Source organism: Mustela erminea, chromosome 17 (assembly GCF_009829155.1).
Source record: "Mustela erminea isolate mMusErm1 chromosome 17, mMusErm1.Pri, whole genome shotgun sequence".
Taxonomy (NCBI): domain Eukaryota; kingdom Metazoa; phylum Chordata; class Mammalia; order Carnivora; family Mustelidae; genus Mustela; species Mustela erminea.
The window spans coordinates 66215321-66233853 of NC_045630.1; the positions used below are offsets into that span (position 1 = coordinate 66215321).

Below are 18533 nucleotides of genomic sequence, written 5' to 3' on the forward strand. Positions count from 1 at the left end.
CCTCTTCTCCAGATTTCCCGACTCGGACCTACTCCCTGGGCCCTTGTCCTGGGGGCACGCCCGCCCGCTCCACGCACACCCGTCCCCGGCCAAGCCCTTATGCTGATCCCTGGAGCCTGAATCCCCCACCCAAGACTGCTGAGCCCTTGTCGAGGTCATCGGATAGGGTGAGAGCACTGGGGGCGGGGACCGCAGGGGCTCTCGGCTCTGCTCTGCCTCTCTCCCAGGACACTTTGTCCAGCAGACACCCATTCAGGCTCCGTCCCTTTCCTGGAGCTGTGGAGACGCAGGAAGGCTGGCTGGTACCCCTGGGGGGGGGTGTCTCTGAAGTAGAGTGAGGAACCAGGGGTGGGCCGCGTGGCAGAAACTGTCTGACATTCCTCCTCCTCTCTCAGTGAGAAGGATGCTGGTCTCCAAAATGACTTCCAAGAGGCAGTGGGATGCGTAGGGGAATCGTGGGGACCAAGGACACTGCTTTTGGGAAGACAGGACAGGTGGACCAGGCACTAGGACACCCAGGAGGAGGGTTCTTTCCCGGATTCCAGCCTGGAAAGGAAGCAGGACCATGAGGCAAGGGAGGGGGGAGGGGAGTGTCCTAAGTTTCTAGGCAGGAGATGGAGCCCCCTGGGGCCTGGAATGGAGTTGGTGACGTTGGGAAACCAGGCCCCAAAGAGCTCCTCAGGTGGGCAACAGATCAGCTCTACTCCCTGAGGGCCTGAGCCCTTGTCCCGCCTGGCCCAAGGCTGATTCTCTGCCCCTCTGCCCCGCCCCCCAGGAGGTCCCACCTTCCAAGAGGCCTGAGGTTTAGGGCCAAGGCTGCAGCCCCTGTTCCTCCAGCTCCTGCATTCCGATTCTGGAGACTGACTGGGAAGGCACGCGGGGCCTCTGGTTTTTCCTGGATCTCAGAGTCAGGCCCACGGAAAGCGAGTAAAGAGATGGAGGGTCCCTGTCCGGCTGGTCCAGGGCTCTCCCCGGAGCTGGCCAAGTCTTTCTCCCACCATCCCCCAACAGAGAAGGGCTGAGGCCCCAACGCATCAGGGGGAACCTGAGAGAGGAAGGCAGAGCCCCTCAGACGGAGGAACGGAGGCTCAGGGAGGTCCGGCCTCTCTGTCTGCAGGAAGCCAGGGAAATGATCAGCTGGTAGCACTTCGCCCCTGGCAGAGTTTGCCTGTCCTTTGACACAGATGGAAGCAAACCGGGGCGGGATTGGCGTGGGGCCGAGGAGGGAGGGCAGTATTTAGGGATCCACTAAGAAGAGTCAGGCACTGGGCTAGCCCTGGGGAGGCAGGAAAGACCTGGCCTGCCCTCAAGGAAGTCTTCCTGCAGCCTGTGAAGACCATAATTACGAGGTGTGACAAGGGCCATGGGTGAAGGTGAGAGCACAGTGGGCGGAGAGGTCCCTGCCCCCGAGAGGAGAGGGGAGCACAGTTTCTGACCCCAGATTAGCCGGGAGTCCGAGGAAGGGACATTCTCGCCTGACAGAAGACGAATGGGAAGACACTGGTTTGTGGCAGAGCACAGTGACTTCTAGGGACTTTGAGACCGCACCTGGCAGGGGACAAAGGGAGAGGTAAGAAGCGGGTCTGAAGAGGAGGCCAGGCCCCTCTGATAGACTCAGCGTTGTGGGATATTCAAGCAGGAACACCCTCCTGGACCTACAGCCTCACGGGGACAGAAGGCAGGGATGCCCATGACGAGGGGACAGTCTGTGAGAGACCACACCGGGTGACAGGGCTGGTGCTCCCAGGGGTCAGTGGTGCCCGTGGAACTGACCACAGTGTGTGATCTTCTTCTCAGCAAGTTGAAAATATGTGGGCCGGCTGATGCTTGGGTTACATAAAATCCTAGTGGGTTGAACACCCTTTCCCAGAGAGTAACAATCACAGATCGAGGGGGACCCAGGAAAAAATCTTACTTTTGAGACTCAGGGACTATTTTTAATCAGCTTTCACTTCTGGCACAGTGAGGGAACAAGTTTCGGGGCTAGGTTCCTGTTCTTGCCCCAAAGCCCCCAAGATACTTCAGCATCAGAGCAAAATGACAATAATAATACAATTCACAAAATAAGGATTCAGGGGGGGAAATGACCACACCATCAACTTTTTAAAAATGGAAAGTTGTTTTAAATCCCAAGATCACAAAAAGTTATTTTACAACCAAATGAAATTAGCTCTTCCTCCAGAAAACCCTGGAAACAGGGGGCGCCTGGGTGGTTCAGTCAGTTGTCTGTCTGTCTTTGGCTTAGGTGGTGATCCCAGGGTCCTGGGATCAAGTCCTGCATTGGGCTCTCTGCCTTGCAGGGAACCTGCTTTTCCTTCTTCCTCTGCCTGCTCCCCCTTTGTGCGCTCTGTTAAATAAATAAACAAAATTAAGAAAAATAGGAAAAAAAAAACCGCTGGAAACAGCAGATGCGAACTTTTGGGTCAGAGGGGGAGGGAGATCTTCTCTGCCGGCTAGCGAGGGACCACGGGGTAGAGAAGGCTGCGTGCAGACATCTGTTTGAAACCGTGTCCTGGCTTTCACACGGTGTCCACTAACCTGTGCTCTGAGCGGCCTCGTCGCCGCCACGAGGTCTGGTACCTTGTAAAGGAGTGAGGAGAGCTGCCACCTGGAGAGCCTCCGGCGGAAGGGTGGTGGGAAATAGCCCCCCACCTCTCCTGCCCCCCCTCCTTCTCCCCCTCCTCTGCCACATTCTCTCAGGCTGTTGCAAGGAGCCCGCAGATGTTCACACCTGGAAGAACTTTCCAGCAGTCTGTCCCTAAGGATGGAACGGATTACCAGGGGGATGGCGGAGCTTCCTGGCCCAGGATGTGGGCCCGTGGGCCAGAGACCACCTGGAAGGAGAATGTGGGGCTGGGGTCCTGGTGGGAGTGGTTCAGTGTGTCCTGCAGGGTCTCTCCTGGCAGACCTGGAGGCCATGAATCCATGAATGGGATGCCTGGAAGGCTCCACGGGGGTCCCGGAGTTCGACTGGGGGGAAAGCAGTGAACCGGAAGGACCTGCACAGGTCTGGCTGCTTACGCCTGCTGGAGAAGGCGTGATGACCCTAGATCCCTAAGGGAGCCCCCAGGTCGCCAAGGAGAAAGCTCTGAGGGGCAGCAGTGCCACACATCTTTTGGCCTGAAGTCTCTAACGAGGTGGGTTTCACGAAGTCCAGGCTGGGAGAGCGCTCAGCCCTGCGCTGATCGGGATGGGAAGCCCGGGACAAGTCCCAGTTTTCTCAAAGCAGAGCCATACCCCTCCCCAGGTTCTTGGCCCAGGGGACCTAAGGGCTGCAAAGCCCGTAGTCCAGGGTCTGGCTCCCTGCAGAGTTCAGGAGGCGATCTTTCCATGCGCCTGTCCGGATGCCTCGCGTCCTGCCCGCCCCCCGCCCCCCGCCCCCGGGACTGTTCCGCGGGGTCGCGGGCGCAGTGAGCTGCCGCGGGGGCGACCTGGCAGCCTCGGCCGGGGCGCACGGTCCCCTCGGCACCCTGTGGGAGGCGCCGGGGCAGGACCTGGGAGCTCGCCAGCGCAGACAGGTATTTCCAGTCGGGCCGGAGCAGAGGCGGGTGGGTGGCGGTGGGGGTGGGGCGGGGGAGGCGAGCCCGGGCCCCACCCCCCACCCCCCCGTCGCGCGGGTCCCCCGGGGGTCCTGTTCCCGGCCGAGCGCGGACGGCGGGGCTCGCGGGCGGCTGGCCGGGGACGGGGGCGGGCCGGCTCCGGTCGGCCGGGGCCCGGGTCCTGGCGGCCGCTGCCCCGGGTGGCGCCCAGCGCGCGGAGCTCCGCCAGGGGGCGGCCCGAGCCCGCGGCCACGCGTCCCGCGCCGCCGAAACTACAACTCCCAGGCCGCTCGGGGGTCGCGGCCGCCCCGCCCCGCCCCGCCGGTCGGCCCCCTCGGCGGCGGGCGGGGCGCGGCGGTCTCCAGGGCGACGCGGGCGCTGGGGCGCCGGGCGGGAGGCGGGCCCGCCCCCTATTGTGTGGCTGCGGGAGCCGGGCCGCGCGGCGCCGGGCAGGTGAGGGCGGGGGCGCGCCGGGGGCAGGGACGGCCGCCCGCGGGTTCGGGAGTCCGGGGGCGCGGAGCACGCGGGGGCGCTGGGGCGCCGTGGGATTCTTTGGGGAGCAGAACTAGAGTTCTGGGGAGTGAAGTGGGCTTTTTGGTGGGCGGGTGGGGGGGTTCCCCGAGACCCGGAGGCGTCTGGAGGTAACGCGCGCGCGCGCGTGTGTGGGTGTGTGGGTGTGTGGGTGTGCGCGCGCGCGTCTGTGCAGGGGGTGGGTCCCGGGGTTCCGAAAGGGAGAGTTCTGGGGTCCGGAGCGGGCGAAGGAGCGGGGAACTGGGGGTGGGGCATCAGAAGAGTATTGTGGGCTGAGGCCGGAGAATTTGGGGAGGGAGATTCCAGGGCAGAGGATGGGAGGAGTGGGTTGCCGGGTGGATCCTGGAGGAGACAGGAGGGGAGTTCCTTGAAGCGCGGAGGACCTGGCGCAGTTGGAGATCAGGGGTGGAAGATGGGTACTGGGGGCGGGGGGTACGGTGAGAAGTAGGGGGATAGCTGGAATCGGAGCACTTGGTGGGGAGACCCAACAGGTGAGGACATGGTTGGGGGGTGGGTGGGCAGAGGAGTAGGAAGATGTAGGAAAAACAGAGGAATTCGGGGGAAACCCGGGAGGGGACTGGGGTTCCTATCCACTTGGAAAATGACCTGTCAGGGAAGAATGGGACAGCTGGCTGGGGGCACGGGGAAGCAAGTGGAATGTTTGCTGGTGAGTTGTTGGGGCCGCTGGCCGCTGAGTAGAAGCCCGGGCCAGGCTGCGGGGCGTGGAAGACATTTTACAACCAGTGCAGAAGTGGGAGGCCAAGAGGGGGGTGGAGGCCACAGTGCAGAGCCTGGTTGGCTTTCCCCGGCCCTAGCCGGGCCCCTGACCCCAGCCGGCTGTGACTACCCTAGATGCTCTGGGGCTGGGGCTGGGGCTGGGGCGGCTCTACCCCAGGGCTCGCTCTGTACACCCTAGGGACTCGCAGGCTCTCTGGCTTCCCCTGGGTCTGGCCTCTAGGGTTGGGGAAGGGAAAGCCTGGCAAACCCTGGGCCCCAAGGACCGTGAATGGGGAGCCCTGGGGTGCAGCACCTGGGTTGGGCCGAGGGCTGCCTGGCAGCATCACGGAGGGAAAGGTGCCAGCCGGAGGGAAAGGTGCCAGCGGCCTGCCAGGGGACCTGCCCAGACCTGGAGGATGCTGGGGGCGGGAGCCTTCTACCAGGTGCCAGGTGGGGGAGGCCACCCCTCCTCCCCCAGAGCTTGACTCACTTGCTGCCCAAGCTGTGTTGGGAGGCCGAGTGGAGGAAGAGATGTAAGGTCTCCAGTTTCCAGGGTTCACAGAGGCTGGGGAAATGGGCAAGGAATCATGCGTGGGGGTTCCCTGGGAGCCGCTGTGTGTGGTTCTGATACAGGTTTTGCCCTTCACGGGCTCCGTGCCCCTGAGCAAGCCTGTCTGGGATCCCGGGGGTCCCGGCTTGTCACTGCGGGGTGCAGGCGTTGCAATCTCGTCATTAGCCTCCGGGCTAGGGAAGGAGAACAGAGGAGGCTGAGCCGTGGGGCCTCTTCCTTTCCCATTTTCCTGATATCTTATTCCAAGTGGATAGGAGCCCCAGTTCCCTCCCAGCTCAGCCTTCTGAGCACTCACGGAACCCCGGCTTTCCCTGGAATTCCTCCGCCTTCCTTAAGATCTTCCCACTGCTCTGCCCCACCCTCCCTGTGTCCTCACCTGTTGGGTCTCCCCACCCGGTGCTCCCGGGCTCTTCCAGGGCTCCCACCCCGGCCCTGGAGGGCCCTGATTCCCCAGGGCGACAGGATCTCTGGTCTCTGGGCCCCTCCCCTACTTACCTGCTCTCCCCTCTCCTCCTTTGCTCTGGTCCTGGCCTTTCTCTAACTGTGGGGTTTCTTCCGGTCCTGAGGATTGGCCAACTCTGTGTGCTGCTGTGCATTTTGCGCTTAGGTCTAGTGGTGCTCCAGGAGCGGCTTCAGCAGGTGTTATGTGAGCCAAACCCTGATCGTCCAGAAGAGTGAGCCCTGAAAGCTGCCACCCACTCAGAAGGCTCTGTGGGGCTTGCTGGGCTGTGGACACCCCCAGGCCCCTCCGCCTGGGCCCCCGTGGATAGGAGGGGCCGGGCACGCAGGCCGTGGGCTATGGTTTGGTGCCTCGGCGTGGCCATCCTCAGCCTGATCATCAGCTGGGGGGCTGACGGTGAGCCGGACTCCCGGGGCTCAGGCCCTCCCTGCTGGCCTTGGGGTGGGGGGCAGTCCCCGGGGAGGGAAGCGGGGGTGGGGTGGTAGGGCGGGTCCTGGAGACGTTGGGGAGTCTCTCAGTCACTTCGCCAAGCCCGGGGGAGCCCTCAGAGCTACCGAGGAGCAGCCCTGACCAGAGTCCCTGCTGTGGGCCTGCCCCACCTCACAGGTCGAGGGAAACCTGAGGCGGTGTCTGTGGTGGGCCGGGCCGGCGAGACTGCAGTGCTGGGCTGTGACCTGCTGCCCCCCGCCGGCCGCCCACCCCTGCATGTCATTGAGTGGCTGCGTTTTGGATTCCTGCTTCCCATCTTCATCCAGTTCGGCCTCTACTCTCCCCGCATCGACCCTGATTACGTGGGTAAGACGGTCCTCAGGCGGGAAGTTGGGAGGTGCTACCACCACACGGTGGTGGTGGGGGGTGGTGGAGGGCAGGACTCGCTACTGCTCTGCCCCCCCCCCCACTGTTTCAAATGCCCCTTAGGAGGTTCAAGGCCTCTGGGGGGTGGGCGGATGGGCAGCAGGGTGGGTGGGTCTGTGACCCGCCTGCTTCTCCAGTGGGGGCCCAGTCTGCTCAGAGTACAGAAGGACGTGTGCGTGAGTCTGGTGGGGGGCTGGCCAGGCCGAGTTCCTGCTTCTGATGGCTCCTGTCCAGATTTCCACTAGTACATTAGCCTCCCAGGGGCCACCTTCTCCGCCTTCTGCACCCCTGCCCCCTCGCTGGCTCCCTAGAGGGCTTGGATTCCTCCTAATCCCAGATGGATCCTTAATCTGAGCGGTTTCCTGAAGGCCTCCGAGGGCAGTGTGTGGCAGGGCCCAAGGTGGGGGCTGGGGCTCCCGGGCTAGACCGTCTTCCTGCCTTTCTCTGCCTGGGGGGATCCGGGAAAGGCCACCTGGGCAGACGTTGGTGGGGGAGAGACCCCCACCTTTTCCCTCTTGAGTTTGAATCCCGAGAGCAGCCCTGGGATTGGCTGAGGTCTTCCTGAGGGGCAGGCTGAGCCTCAGGCAGGTGCTGCCGAAGGAAGAGTTTATTTTCAAAGTGGGGACCGTTGTTGGCAAACAGACTGCTGGGAGCGTGTGTGTCTCCACAGGCCCCGTGAGGGCTGAGGCAAGCAGGCCCCAGTGAGGACAGTGCGGGGAAAGGGCCGTACCCGGCAGCCCTCCCTCCCTGCCTCTGTGGGCTCTGGCAGGCAGGAGGCGTTTGGGCCCCGGAGCTGTGGCTGGGCTGTTCGAGAGTGTCCCGGGGTGCGGACAGGGTGCGGACAGGGCAGGTGTGGGCGGGGCGGCGGACGGAGAGGGCTTTTCCTGGGGCTGTGCGACTCTCCTTCCGGCCCTCTGCCCTGGCGTGGGGTCCCTTGGGCCGACAAGCCACTGTGTGGCTGGCAACTTTGTGCCCCGTGGGTTTCCGTTCTCTTTGTTGCTCCTGGGAGCTGCAAGGACCGGGGGCAGTCCCCGCCGGGGCTCCTCCTACCCTGCCCTTTGTGTCCACCCCTGCCCCTCCTCTGGAGCTCCTGGTCTGGCCTGCGCTGGTCTGGGGAGTCGGGGCCCTGGGGGGAGGCCCCCGTGCCCATTAACTCTCTTACCGCCTCCCAGTGTGGAAGGGGCCTCTCTGCCTTTGTGTAGGGGACTCGGGACTGTGGTTGCTAGGCAACAGGAGGTGGAGGTTGCTAAGGACAATGGTGTCCTGTCATAAGCTCTCTGGGCCAGGGAAGGAGAGATGGTCTGGGGACTGTGTGTGAGGCCGGAGGCCTAGGGTGTGGGAGGGACTGTGCCCGAGACCAAAGCAGCCCCTCTTGGAGTACTCCAGAACCCATCTGGCGGAGTTGCCGGGCTTTACAGACTAGCACAGAGTAGGGGAGAGCAGTACGGACCAGGCTGGGGCTGCGTCCAGGTGAAGGCAGTGACTGTCCCTCCAGCGCCCAGCACGGAGCCTGTGCAGGGCGCCTTTGTGATCCCGGCGTCCAGAGGGATGGCAGCCTCGGATTACTCAGACTTGAGTAACCCGGGGGCAGGGGTTGTCTCAGACCTGCCCTTTTAATCCACGACACGACACGGTTCTGGTCCTTGACTTTCCTGGTGTCTTTCTTGGCAGTTTGAAGGAAGCCCGTGCCGCAGGGAGGCACAGGTTTTCTCTCTGCCCTGAGCAGCGGGGTTCAAAGCAGGTCTCGCCTTCTGTTGAGAACCCCCGCTCTCTCCTGTCCTCTCCCCTCGCTGCCCTCCGGCTGGTCTCTGGAAGTGCTCGGTAGTCCTCGCGCTTGGCGGTCCTTGGACTGTCTGGACACACCAAACACCATTTCTTGAGCTGTGCGTATGTGAACTTGTACATGTACACGAGTGTGGGTTCTCTGCCTTCCAAGAGCTTGAGAGCAGAGTCTGTGTGTCCTCCTCTACACACCCCTGCATGCGGCAGGTCTAGAACCCGCCAGGCTCCGGCCCTTCCGGTCCTTTGTTCTAAGTGAAATCTTGGGAGGATTAAATATGGTGCTGGTGGTCCAGGTTCAGGGCTTAGTCTCCCTTTTCTCCTCTTCCTCCCTTGTAGAACTTGAGGGTCACCATCGTGAAAAGTTGCTATCCTACGGCACTTAGGAGAGGCCGCAGGCGGGAGTCTGCAGGGCTCCGTGGCCACGCCAGTTAGGGTGCCAGACGAATCCCAGAGCAGGGTGGAGGGTGTGATTATGTTAAATATTTACCTGCAAAGTGTAGGCTTATCTCCTGGGTGGGGAATTCAACTCCCAGCCTGTGAAGCAGGTCCCCACCCGGAGAGTCCACACCTCTGGACCTCATCCTTGGAAGGAAAAAGCCCTGGCCTTACTAAGACCGCCACCGCAGCCTGAAGCCGATCATTCTCCTCTTCCCTGACAACACTAGGGGCACTGCAGGCTTCAATTATATTTTGGAAACATCACCCTGGAGGTAGAAGGGAAGCAGACGCACAGCGTCAGAATTTCTGGTCTTAGGAAGGGCCGATTAGGGGCGATGTCTGGTCCGTGGGCACAGGCAGGCGTGAAAGGACTTGTCTTAAGACTGGCAGTGGTTTTGTGTAACCCCAAAGATTTAGAAATTTTCATCCATCCATATCAAAGGCCAAGGTGTGGTGGGCTGATGCCTGTAACGGAAGGTGGGCTCAGGCAGGGAGACGAGCTGGCGGGCCGCGGAGGAAGGCAGGGGACAGGTGCTCCGGGACCACACCAAGGCGAGGTTCCTGGAGAAGGAACAGAGAGCGAGGAGGCAGGATTTCGAAGATGGACTGAAAACGCAGGTGTGGGAGGTAACAGACAGGAGTTGGGGTGGTCCCAGTTTCTGGTAGGGCGGCTTGGTGCGTGGTGGGGCTGGCCATTGCTCGGGCGGGAGGAGAGGACGTGTTACCAGGCAAGGGGCAGGGGCAGGGGCAGGGGCAAGGTCCAGTCCAGCTTCTGATTTCAGATCTTGTGCTCGTTCGTTTGTTCAACAGTATGTGAGCCCAGTGTTCCCCACACCCCACCCGGCCAGGTTTGCCTTCCCCCTCTTACAGGTGACACTGAAGTCGGCTGACTCGTCCAAGGGAGTGTCTCTGGCTCCCGAGTGCAGGCCTCGGTCACTAGGCCGCCCCGGCAGGGACACCCGAGGCTGTGTGGGGAGGGTGCTGAGGGATCTGCGGGGGCGGCCTCCGTCGGAGCCTGCCGCTGGGCCAGATGCTAACTGAGGGTGCACCGGGGTGTCTGCCTGGGCTGTGGCTCTGTCTGTGGCTTTGTGGAGCTCCACGTGGCCAGCCAGCGGGGGGGCCCCGGGGACATGGGGGGATGGGGTGAGGAGGCTGCTGACCTTGCTGCCTGGCTGGGCTGGACTCTGGCCACCCTAAGGCGCTTAGGCCGTTGATAATAGCCCTGGGGGATTAGGGGCTTTGGGAGGCGAGACCTGGGTCCCTGCTCAGGCCCCAAACACTGCTGAGGTTTCCAGGGACTGTCCTCTGGCAGGAGGAGTACTCGGGGAGCCAGACCTTGCCCCTGTAAAGAGCTGTGGGGCGGGATAGGTCCTGTAGGAGTCACGGGGAGACTAAGTGTGGCTCTTAACCCCCCACCCCCGTCCCCCAACGGCCTTTGCAGCGCCTGCGGTTCAGGAGAGTGTGTTGTCCACCTGTTGCCGCTCGGGGTTCTCTTGGTCTAGACAGGGTCGCAGCTGCTGAAAGGCAGGGGTGATCCAGGGCTGAGTGGAGGGACCTGCCCTCTGTGACCCAGCCCCACCTGTGTCTCTCTGGGCCGGGTCCCCCTTGATCAGGGTAACTGGAGGAGACTGGGCCCATTCTTGAGCTCTGAGAGAACCACAGTGTGACCAGGGCTTTGGGGCTCCTCTCCCAGGGCGAGTCCGGCTGCAGAAAGGGGCGTCTCTCCAGATTGAGGGGCTCCGAGCGGAAGACCAGGGCTGGTACGAGTGCCGCGTGCTCTTCCTGGACCAGCACAGCCCTGAGGACGACGCTGCTAACGGCTCCTGGGTGCACCTCACGGTCAATTGTATGAACCCGGGAGCAGGTGGTGGTGAAGGGAGGCGCGCAGCATGATGGGGGCCTGTGGCTGGGGGGAGGGCAGGGGTCCCCGTGCCCCACCCTTGTTCACACCCCTTGTGTGCTGGCTCACTGCCTCCCCGCCCTCCCACGCCGGCGCTCCCTCTTCTTCAGCCGGGGTCCCAGCTGCCTGCGAGGCCCTGTTGGAACTTCCTTGAGTCTTACCTGGGGGACGCCACAGGGGCTTTGGGGTCCTGAGCGACACATAGCTCACGACATACACAGCGTGTTTTTTTTTCCCCAAACACCTTTGAACGCAGCACCTCATGAACTCTCTCAGCCCCTAGAAGGGAGGGAAGTCCTAATTGTTCCCATTTCGCTGTGGAGACTGGGTGATGCCACTGATTAGGGGCAAAACGGGTCTCCTGGAGAAATGTCGGAGGCCATGGGCTCTCCCGCAGCCCCCAGCCTGTGCGCAGCCCCGTGGCCAGCTCTACAGGCCAGTGCGGGGATGGGCTGACACATTCCTCACTGGGCCCGGAGGGCGGCAGGCAGGGTGGCCCTGGCTTGGTGGGCTGAGGGCTGCAGCCCTGACCTGCCTTCCTGGCCCTCGGACACTGCTCTGTGGACTGACATCTGGCACCCCCATGCCTCTCTGCAGCACCCCCTCAGTTCCTGGAGACGCCTCCCCAGGTGCTGGAAGTGCGGGAACTTGAGCCTGTGACCCTGCGTTGTGTGGCCCGGGGCAGCCCGCAGCCTCATGTGACCTGGAAGCTCCGAGGACAGGACCTTGGCCAGGGCCAGGGTCAGGTGCAAGTGAGTACTGGGGCTGGGCAAGGAGGGCAGATAGAGCGGGAGAGGCAGGTGGAGGCCTGGGAGCTGGGCTGGAGGACTGGGCAAAGGCCATGCTCCCGCAGGAGGGGCTTTGTGTTGGCTTCCTGAACCCGGTGTGCTGCCTCCCTCTGCCGGCCAGTCTCGGGAGTGCAGGGTCGGAGGCCGGCAGGGGGAGGCACAGGGGACCCTCCTCATCGCCTCCTACCCTAGGTGCAGAATGGGACGCTGTGGATCCGACGGGTGGAGCGAGACAGCTCCGGAGTCTACACCTGCCAAGCCTCCAGCACCGAGGGCAGCACCTCCCACGCCACCCAGCTGCTGGTGCTAGGTGCTCTGGGGCGGGGGGTGGGGGTGGGGGGGAGGGCCATGGCCTGCGGCTGGGGTGCACACAGCAGAAGTGGGGAGGGGTGTGTGGAGACAGAGGGAGCTCCCAATGCAGGCGGGTCCTCCAAAACCAGCATCTTAATTTTTAAAGGATCAGTGAATGGACAAGTAGACATTTAGTGCCCAGCAGTGTAGCGTGTGACCCCCCCAAATCCCCAGTTTCCTCGTCTACATATAAGGAGGTTCATATCTGCATGTTAGCACTATTACAAGAATTTAACCGAGCACAGTGATCAGCAGTTAGTAATTCCTGTCCAAGCCCCTTTGAGGAAAGTGAGCAACGGGGCCTGGACTCGGCCTGCGATCCGGAACCAAGGTCCTGTCGCTCTCCTTGGTCCTGAGGGCGGGCGTGTGCGGAACTGCCAGGGGCCAAGTCCACCGGTGGCGGGAAGGCCTGGATGAGGCCTGCCTGCCCTGTTAACCTGGGGCAGCTCTCCTCACTTTTCTGCCTCTGAGCCTCCATTTCCTCATTTGTGGAGGGAGACAGTGACTCCTCCCACAGAAGGCACTTGTGAGGACTTGTGAACGAGTCGTGCGGTGACGTGCTTACGGGAGCGGCCTGTGTGCCGGTGGTGTTCTCTATGCTAGCTTGGATCATTACCTCTTAGGACTGACCACTGGCGCAGCAGAGCCCAGGGAGGGGCAAGGGCGGTGGAGCAGCCGACCAGACCGCGTGGCCTGGCCCGACTCTGTGGGAAGAGTGTTCCAGATGGGGTTTGGAGCAAAGGCAGGGCAGTGGGAATGAGGCGCAGAGCCGGCTGCCCATAGTGACCTGAGTCTGTAACGGTTGGCCAGGCTGGGAGCCGTTGGATCATGAGGGCCCATGAGGCTAGATCAAGAAGTTTGAGCTTAGCGTGGTAGGAGCCAGGAGCTATTGAGTTCTGGGGCAGAAGTGTCCCGTGGCCAAAGGGAGGCATTTCTACATGAATGGCTGCCGGAGGGGCAGAGATGGGGAGTCGGATCAGAGGTTGCTGCAGTATCTTGGGGTAAGGTCCTGGGTATCCGCAGCAGGGTAAGACACACAGAGGTGACTTCAGATGGGACACATGAGGGCTGTTAAGGGTAAACAGGCAAAGAATAAACCCGATTTCCCAACCCCACACACACGCACACGCACACACACAGCTTCTAGGCCGGGGAATCTGGGTGAATGGTGGTGTTCCTGGAGGGAAGGAAGGGGAGCCGGTCTGGGGGAGAGAAGGAACTTTTTTTCACGTACAGGGTCAGAGCCTGTTTTAGTTCCCCGAGGCTTCTGTATTCCAGAAGGCAGATCTGGAAGAACTGCTGAAGGGACCTCAGGGTTCTGGGCACACTGTGGGCTGATGCCCCTCCCTCCCCTTGTGCTCCCCCAACAGGTCCCCCCATCATCGTGGTACCCCCCAGGAACAGCACAGTCAATGCCTCCCAGGATGTTTCCCTGGCCTGCCGGGCTGAGGCGTACCCCACTAACCTCACCTATAGCTGGTTCCAGGACAGCACCAACGTGTTCCACATCAGGTAGGGCTCGGGGGTGGGTGAGGGGCTGGTAGGCAGCCTTCGGGGAGTGAGCCTGGAACCCGGCCCATACGTGCCATCTTGCAGACGGCTGCAGCCCCGCGTGCGGATCCTGGTGGACGGGAGTCTGCGACTGCAGGCCGCCCAGCCTGATGACGCGGGCCGCTACACCTGCGTGGCCAGCAACGGCCTCCTGCGCCCGCCCTCGGCCTCTGCCTACCTCACGGTGCTCTGTAAGCCTGACCCCGCTCCCTCCCCAGTCTGCTCCCCTCCCCTGGGCCAGGCTGAGCCCCTGCCCTCCAACCTGCCACTGCTCCCCTCCACCAGACCCAGCCCAGGTGACAGCGATGCCTCCGGAGACACCCCTGCCCGTGGGCATGCGGGGGGTGATCCAGTGCCCGGTCCGGGCTAACCCCCCACTGCTCTTTGTCAGCTGGACCAAGGATGGGCAGGCCCTGCAGCTGGATAAGGTAGGGGCCTTGGCCCCAGGGGAAGGTCGGGCTCGGCTTGGTGTTCTCCTAGTCAGGGTAGCTGGGCTGGAGGGAGCTCCACTGAATTCAGGTCGGTGGCTAGGGTGCACTTCTTCCCCGGGGCTGTGTGGGGTGTTTGGGGAACAGGAATGCCACAACTGTCCTTAAGAGCACAGCCTGGAGGGGCTAGGGCAGCACACATGCTGGAAGGCCCGGGCTGGTTAAGGAGAGCTCAGCAGCCGCTTCTGGGACTTTGGTGATGGGCCTTGGGGATGCACAGACATTCCAAGCGGAAGCCAGGGCCCTGGGGCAGGGAACCGTGCAGAGTGTGGAGGGTATGGTGAACCCCAGGGTCGGGGCGGGGGGCTGGTGGGAGTCACAGTGCCTGTGGGGACGTGATTCTACCGAGAAAGCTCAAGGGATAGGTTGGGGCCTAAAGGAAGCTCTGTGGCTACTGAGCGACTGTTCCATCGTTCCCTGGCAATCTTTGCAAAAGGAACACAACCCATGGGGCATTGCCCCCATGTCTTTGGATCCCAGGGTCCCCGGGGCTTCTGCGATTAGGACTCAGTACATTTTTGTTGAATGTTACCAAAAAAGCCTGCAGGCAGTTGGAGCCCGTGAAGTTGTCTGAGCAGAGGTGTGACAGCTTCGGAGCTCTGAGCAGGAGCTGAGTCCGTCAGTGAGTGGAGGACAGAGTGGACGCGGGGACAGGGGTTCAGAGGCTGTTGAGACGGTCCAGGGGAGAGGTGAGGAGGTCATGGCAGTGGACGGGCTTGACGCCTAGACAAAGGCCTTCCCAGAGGACAGAGCTGGTGAGCATTCGGTTGGGGGAGTGAGGAGTCTGGGGCTAGTAGGGACAGTGGGGCCCTTAACACAGAACTAGGGAAGCCAGGGAAAGGAAGGGATTGGGGATGGAAAATGCTGACTTTCATCGTGGAGTGATGGGAAGACAGGTGGGGGACACCCCGGCAGGCAGGGCGCCCCCTACCAGGGCTCAGCTCCAGGGGGCGCCCCTGGGGAAGAGAAGTGAAGGACCAGTTCAGAGAGAGGTCAGGCCTGGAGGAGGAGTCCTCTGCAGGGAGGCGGCTTTCTCCTCCCTCTCCCACCCCTGCCCTGCTGCTGGGACTGGTGGCCACCTCCTCTCTCCTGTCCCCTCCAGCTCCCTGGCTGGTCCCAGGGCCCGGAGGGCTCACTGATCATCGCCCTGGGAAACGAGGACGCTCTGGGAGAGTACTCCTGCACGCCCTACAACAGTCTCGGTACCGCGGGGCCCTCCCCGCTGACCCGCGTGCTGCTCAAGGTGAGCCTGTGGACGGGCAGCCGCACCGGGCCAGGGGGCTGAGGATGCACCCTGGCCTTGATGCTGGGGACCAGGGGTGGGGCAGTCACGCGTGGGGAGGGGCTTCCCGTCTTTCCTATGGTGGGCACAGCCGTAGCTGTCAGGCACCACCCCAGAGGTTTCTGCAGAGATGGTGCTGGGGAGGCCGGCACACCCCCAAAGTCAGATACCCCGCCGGGCCAACTCACTAACCTTGGCGTCTCTGGAGAAGGAGTGGGCAGCAGAAGGGAGGGTGAAAGGGCGTTCTGTGGAGGTGTACACATCCCTGGAGAGGCTTCCCAGCCCCCAGTCCTTGTGCAGCCCCCCAATTCCCTGCAGCCCCTCCAGGGAGCAGAGACTACGGGGAGGGAGTTGGGGCCTGAGAAGGCAGAATGACTGGAGACCCAGAGAGGGGAGCGGCCCTTCGCTAGCAGGGCGAGGCCCTTCCCGATGCCAGATCTGGCTTGCAGGCTCCCCCAGCTTTTCTAGAACGGCCCAAGGAAGAATATTTCCAAGAAGTGGGGCGGGAGCTACTCATCCCCTGCTCCGCTCAAGGAGACCCCCCTCCTGCCATCTCTTGGGCCAAGGTAAGGCTCCTGAGTCCGCTCTGCCCGGGCTCCCGCCCACTACACCCCTGCCTCTCCCTGCCCTGCTCATGCAGTGGGAAGGAGGGGGCCCTCAGGGCCTGGGTGGGGAGGACACTGGAGCTGCCCTCAGTGAGGGGTGGCTGCGTGTGTCCTCAGGGCTGACCAGTGGTTGACCAGTGGTTCTGTAGGTGGGCCGGGGGCTGCAGGCCCAGGCCCAGGTGGACAACAGCAGCAGCCTCATCCTGCGGCCACTGACCAAGGAGGCCCATGGGCGCTGGGAGTGCACCGCCAGCAACGCTGTGGCCCGAGTGGCCACCTCCACACATGTCTACGTGCTGGGTTAGTGGCTGGAGGGCTGGCCGGCCAGGAGCTGGAGGAAACTGTGTGGGACAGGAGATGGGGGCGGGGAGAGGGGATTATTTTTGGAGGGCCACATGGGGGGGGAGGGGAGGGGGTGCCTGGGACGATACACAGAGGTGCGAGGCCCTGGGCCTCCCCTTAGTTCTTCACCTTCCCCAGAGCCCTGACCATCGTCCCTCCCTCAATTCCCCCTCCCCAGGCACCAGCCCCCACGTTGTCACCAATGTGTCCGTGGTGCCTTTGCCCAAGGGTGCCAATGTCTCCTGGGAGCCTGGCTTTGACGGCGGCTATCTGCAGAGGTTCAGTGTCTGGTATACCCCGCTGTAAGTGACCTGCCCCTGCCATTCCTGTCCCCCCAACCCCCATTCCATCGGACCCTCTGCCCTTTCCCCCACCCCTCCAGTCCAGCCCTGCCCGAAATCTGCCCTATTTCCAGGGGATCTTGGGTGTCCAGGCCCCGCGTCTTGAGAGCCCGGAGGGCTGAGAAAGGACAGGTCGGATCTCTACACTCCAAAGCTTCCTGGGCCTCCTAGTTCACAGGTTTCCTCATTTTCTCACGTCCTCTAGGGCCAAGCGTCCTGACCGAACCCACCATGACTGGGTGTCCCTGGCAGTGCCTGTGGGGGCTGCTTACCTCCTCGTGCCGGGGCTGCAGCCCCAAACCCAGTACCAGTTCAGCGTCCTAGCGCAGAACAAGCTGGGGAGTGGGCCCTTCAGCGAGATTGTCTTGTCTGCCCCAGAAGGTGAGAAGCCTCTGCCCTGGAGAGCAGCCTGCGGGGTGGGAAAGGACTGGTAGGGAGCACCCAGACGTGTGACCGCTGGGGTGGGAGGGGGCAGAGGTGCTGGGCAGTTGCTTGGGGTCCGCAGGGGTTTGTGGAACATGATTCAGGCTTGTCTTTGGGGCTCTGGGAGAATGGGCACGGAGGTGGGGGCAGGGGTGGTGGTGAGAGGTGGGTTGGAGGGGCGGGTGTGTGGTGGAAGGGGCAGGGGATAGGGGAAGGGCACTGGGAGCCTAACCCTATCCCGTCGTGCCTCTCTGTCCTATTCAGGGCTTCCCACCACACCGGCGGCCCCCAGGCTTCCGCCTACTGAGATGCCTCAGCTCCTCTCACCTCCCCGAGGCCTGGCAGCACTGAGGACACCCCGGGGGGTGCTCCTGCATTGGGATCCCCCAGAACTGGTCCCTGAGACGCTGGACGGCTATGTCCTGGAGGGACGGCAGGGCTCCCAGGGCTGGGAGGTGCTGGACCGCGTCGCGGCAGGCACGGAAGCGCAGCTGCTGGTGCCAGGGCTCATCAAGGTGTGTGGGAGGCAGGCGCAGGGACGGTCCCCCGCTCGGCTGTCCCGGCCCCAGCTCCCGCCCAGGCCTCAGCCTCCCACCCTAACCTCCCAACTGCAGTCTTTCTGAACGGGGCTGCGGTGGGGGGAGCTGGGCCCTGACGCCTTCCTGGACCCCCGCCCCCAGGACGTACTGTACGAGTTCCGGCTCGTGGCCCTGGCCGGTAGCTATGTCAGCGATCCCAGCAACACGGCCAACGTCTCCACTTCCGGTGAGAAGCCGGCGGGAGGGCAGGGCGCTGGGCCTGGGGGCTCCGAGCCCACCGTCGCGGGCACCGACACTCCCCTCGTGGCCCCGTCCAGGCCTGGAAGTCTACCCCTCGCGCACACAGCTGCCGGGCCTGCTGCCCCAGCCGGTCCTGGCCGGCGTGGTGGGCGGGGTCTGCTTCCTGGGCGTGGCTGTCCTCGTGAGCATCCTGGCCGCCTGCCTGACCAACCGGCGCAGGGCAGCCCGTCGCCGCCGCAAGCGCCTCCGCCAAGGTAGGCCCCGCCCTCCGCAAGCCCCGCCCACGGGGGAATGGAAGCCCCTCCCCGCCGCTGCCACGCCCCGCGGCTCGGGACGCCAGGGGAGGCCAGGTGCGTCCTGTCCGCCAGCACAGTCCCGGGGCGGGAGGGGTGCGGGCGGGCGATGGCTGAGGCTCCGCGCCTGGGGCCCTGGAGGCCCTGAGTTTTGCCGCTGTCCCCTCTGGTTCTCCTGCCCGAACAGATGCGCCTCTTATCTTCTCTCCTCCCGGGAAGTCAGCTCCACAGTAAGTCTCTCCACCTCCGCGGCCTCCTCCTGCCTGCCCTCTGCGCCCACTATCTCGGTTTCTGGGGTGGTGCTGTGGGGTGGGCTGGGAGGGGCGGAACGGAAGTGGGAAGGGGGTGAGGGTGGGAGTGCGGAGGCCCCGGCTTGGGGCCGCCACTGCGGCCTGTGCCAGCTCCACCACGGGGGTCCTCGTCTCCCTCCCTCTCCCCAGCTCGGCTCTGTGCTACACCAAACCTCTCAAGGCCCCGAGGCTGGTTCCTGGGGGGGA

General features: G+C 63.3%; 2 protein-coding genes across 7 annotated transcripts in view; one reads left to right on the forward strand and one right to left on the reverse strand.

Moving 5' to 3' along the window:
- IGSF9 (immunoglobulin superfamily member 9) overlaps nt 1-18533 on the forward strand; it is a 20513-nt gene continuing 1980 nt past the window's right edge. The window contains exons 1-18 of one of the 2 annotated variants that reach the window (XM_032318579.1): nt 1-1570; nt 5966-6214; nt 6425-6613; nt 10587-10757; nt 11391-11545; nt 11774-11891; nt 13303-13444; nt 13529-13674; nt 13769-13911; nt 15074-15214; nt 15703-15819; nt 16008-16158; nt 16379-16502; nt 16747-16922; nt 17229-17479; nt 17645-17729; nt 17821-17997; nt 18224-18266. In XM_032318579.1, the coding sequence (XP_032174470.1) occupies nt 6157-6214; nt 6425-6613; nt 10587-10757; nt 11391-11545; nt 11774-11891; nt 13303-13444; nt 13529-13674; nt 13769-13911; nt 15074-15214; nt 15703-15819; nt 16008-16158; nt 16379-16502; nt 16747-16922; nt 17229-17479; nt 17645-17729; nt 17821-17997; nt 18224-18266 (2387 nt within the window). In that variant the 5' untranslated portion in view covers nt 1-1570; nt 5966-6156. The remainder of the gene's footprint in view (nt 1571-5965; nt 6215-6424; nt 6614-10586; nt 10758-11390; nt 11546-11773; nt 11892-13302; nt 13445-13528; nt 13675-13768; nt 13912-15073; nt 15215-15702; nt 15820-16007; nt 16159-16378; nt 16503-16746; nt 16923-17228; nt 17480-17644; nt 17730-17820; nt 17998-18223; nt 18267-18533) is intronic. The other variant, XM_032318580.1, reaches the window with a different exon arrangement.
- On the reverse strand, nt 2364-5971 carry LOC116576400 (extensin-like). 5 transcript variants are annotated; one of them, XM_032318592.1, is made up of 4 exons: nt 5854-5971; nt 5278-5352; nt 2732-2908; nt 2364-2580 (listed from the first exon to the last, which is right to left on the reverse strand). In XM_032318592.1, exons 1-4 carry the CDS (start codon nt 5952-5954, stop codon nt 2520-2522), a joined length of 414 nt encoding a protein of 137 aa, XP_032174483.1. In that variant the 5' UTR covers nt 5955-5971; the 3' UTR covers nt 2364-2519. The 5 variants fall into 5 exon arrangements, 4 of the variants coding, with proteins under 4 accessions (XP_032174483.1, XP_032174481.1, XP_032174480.1 ...); XM_032318590.1 differs by having other exon boundaries at nt 2364-2908; nt 5278-5531; XM_032318589.1 differs by lacking the exons at nt 2364-2580; nt 2732-2908 and adding an exon at nt 4101-4412 and having other exon boundaries at nt 5278-5531.

What these genes read in the sequence shown, in the direction of transcription:
- LOC116576400 (XM_032318588.1), bottom strand. Translation starts at nt 5,954, where the DNA reads ATGCACAGCAGCACACAGAGTTGGCCAATCCTCAGGACCGGAAGAAAC. An exon ending in AGGAGGAGAGGGGAGAGCAG is followed by an intron (nt 5,532 to 5,853) that starts GTAAGTAGGGGA and finishes CTCCTTCCCTAG; the next exon opens with CCCGGAGGCTAATGACGAGA.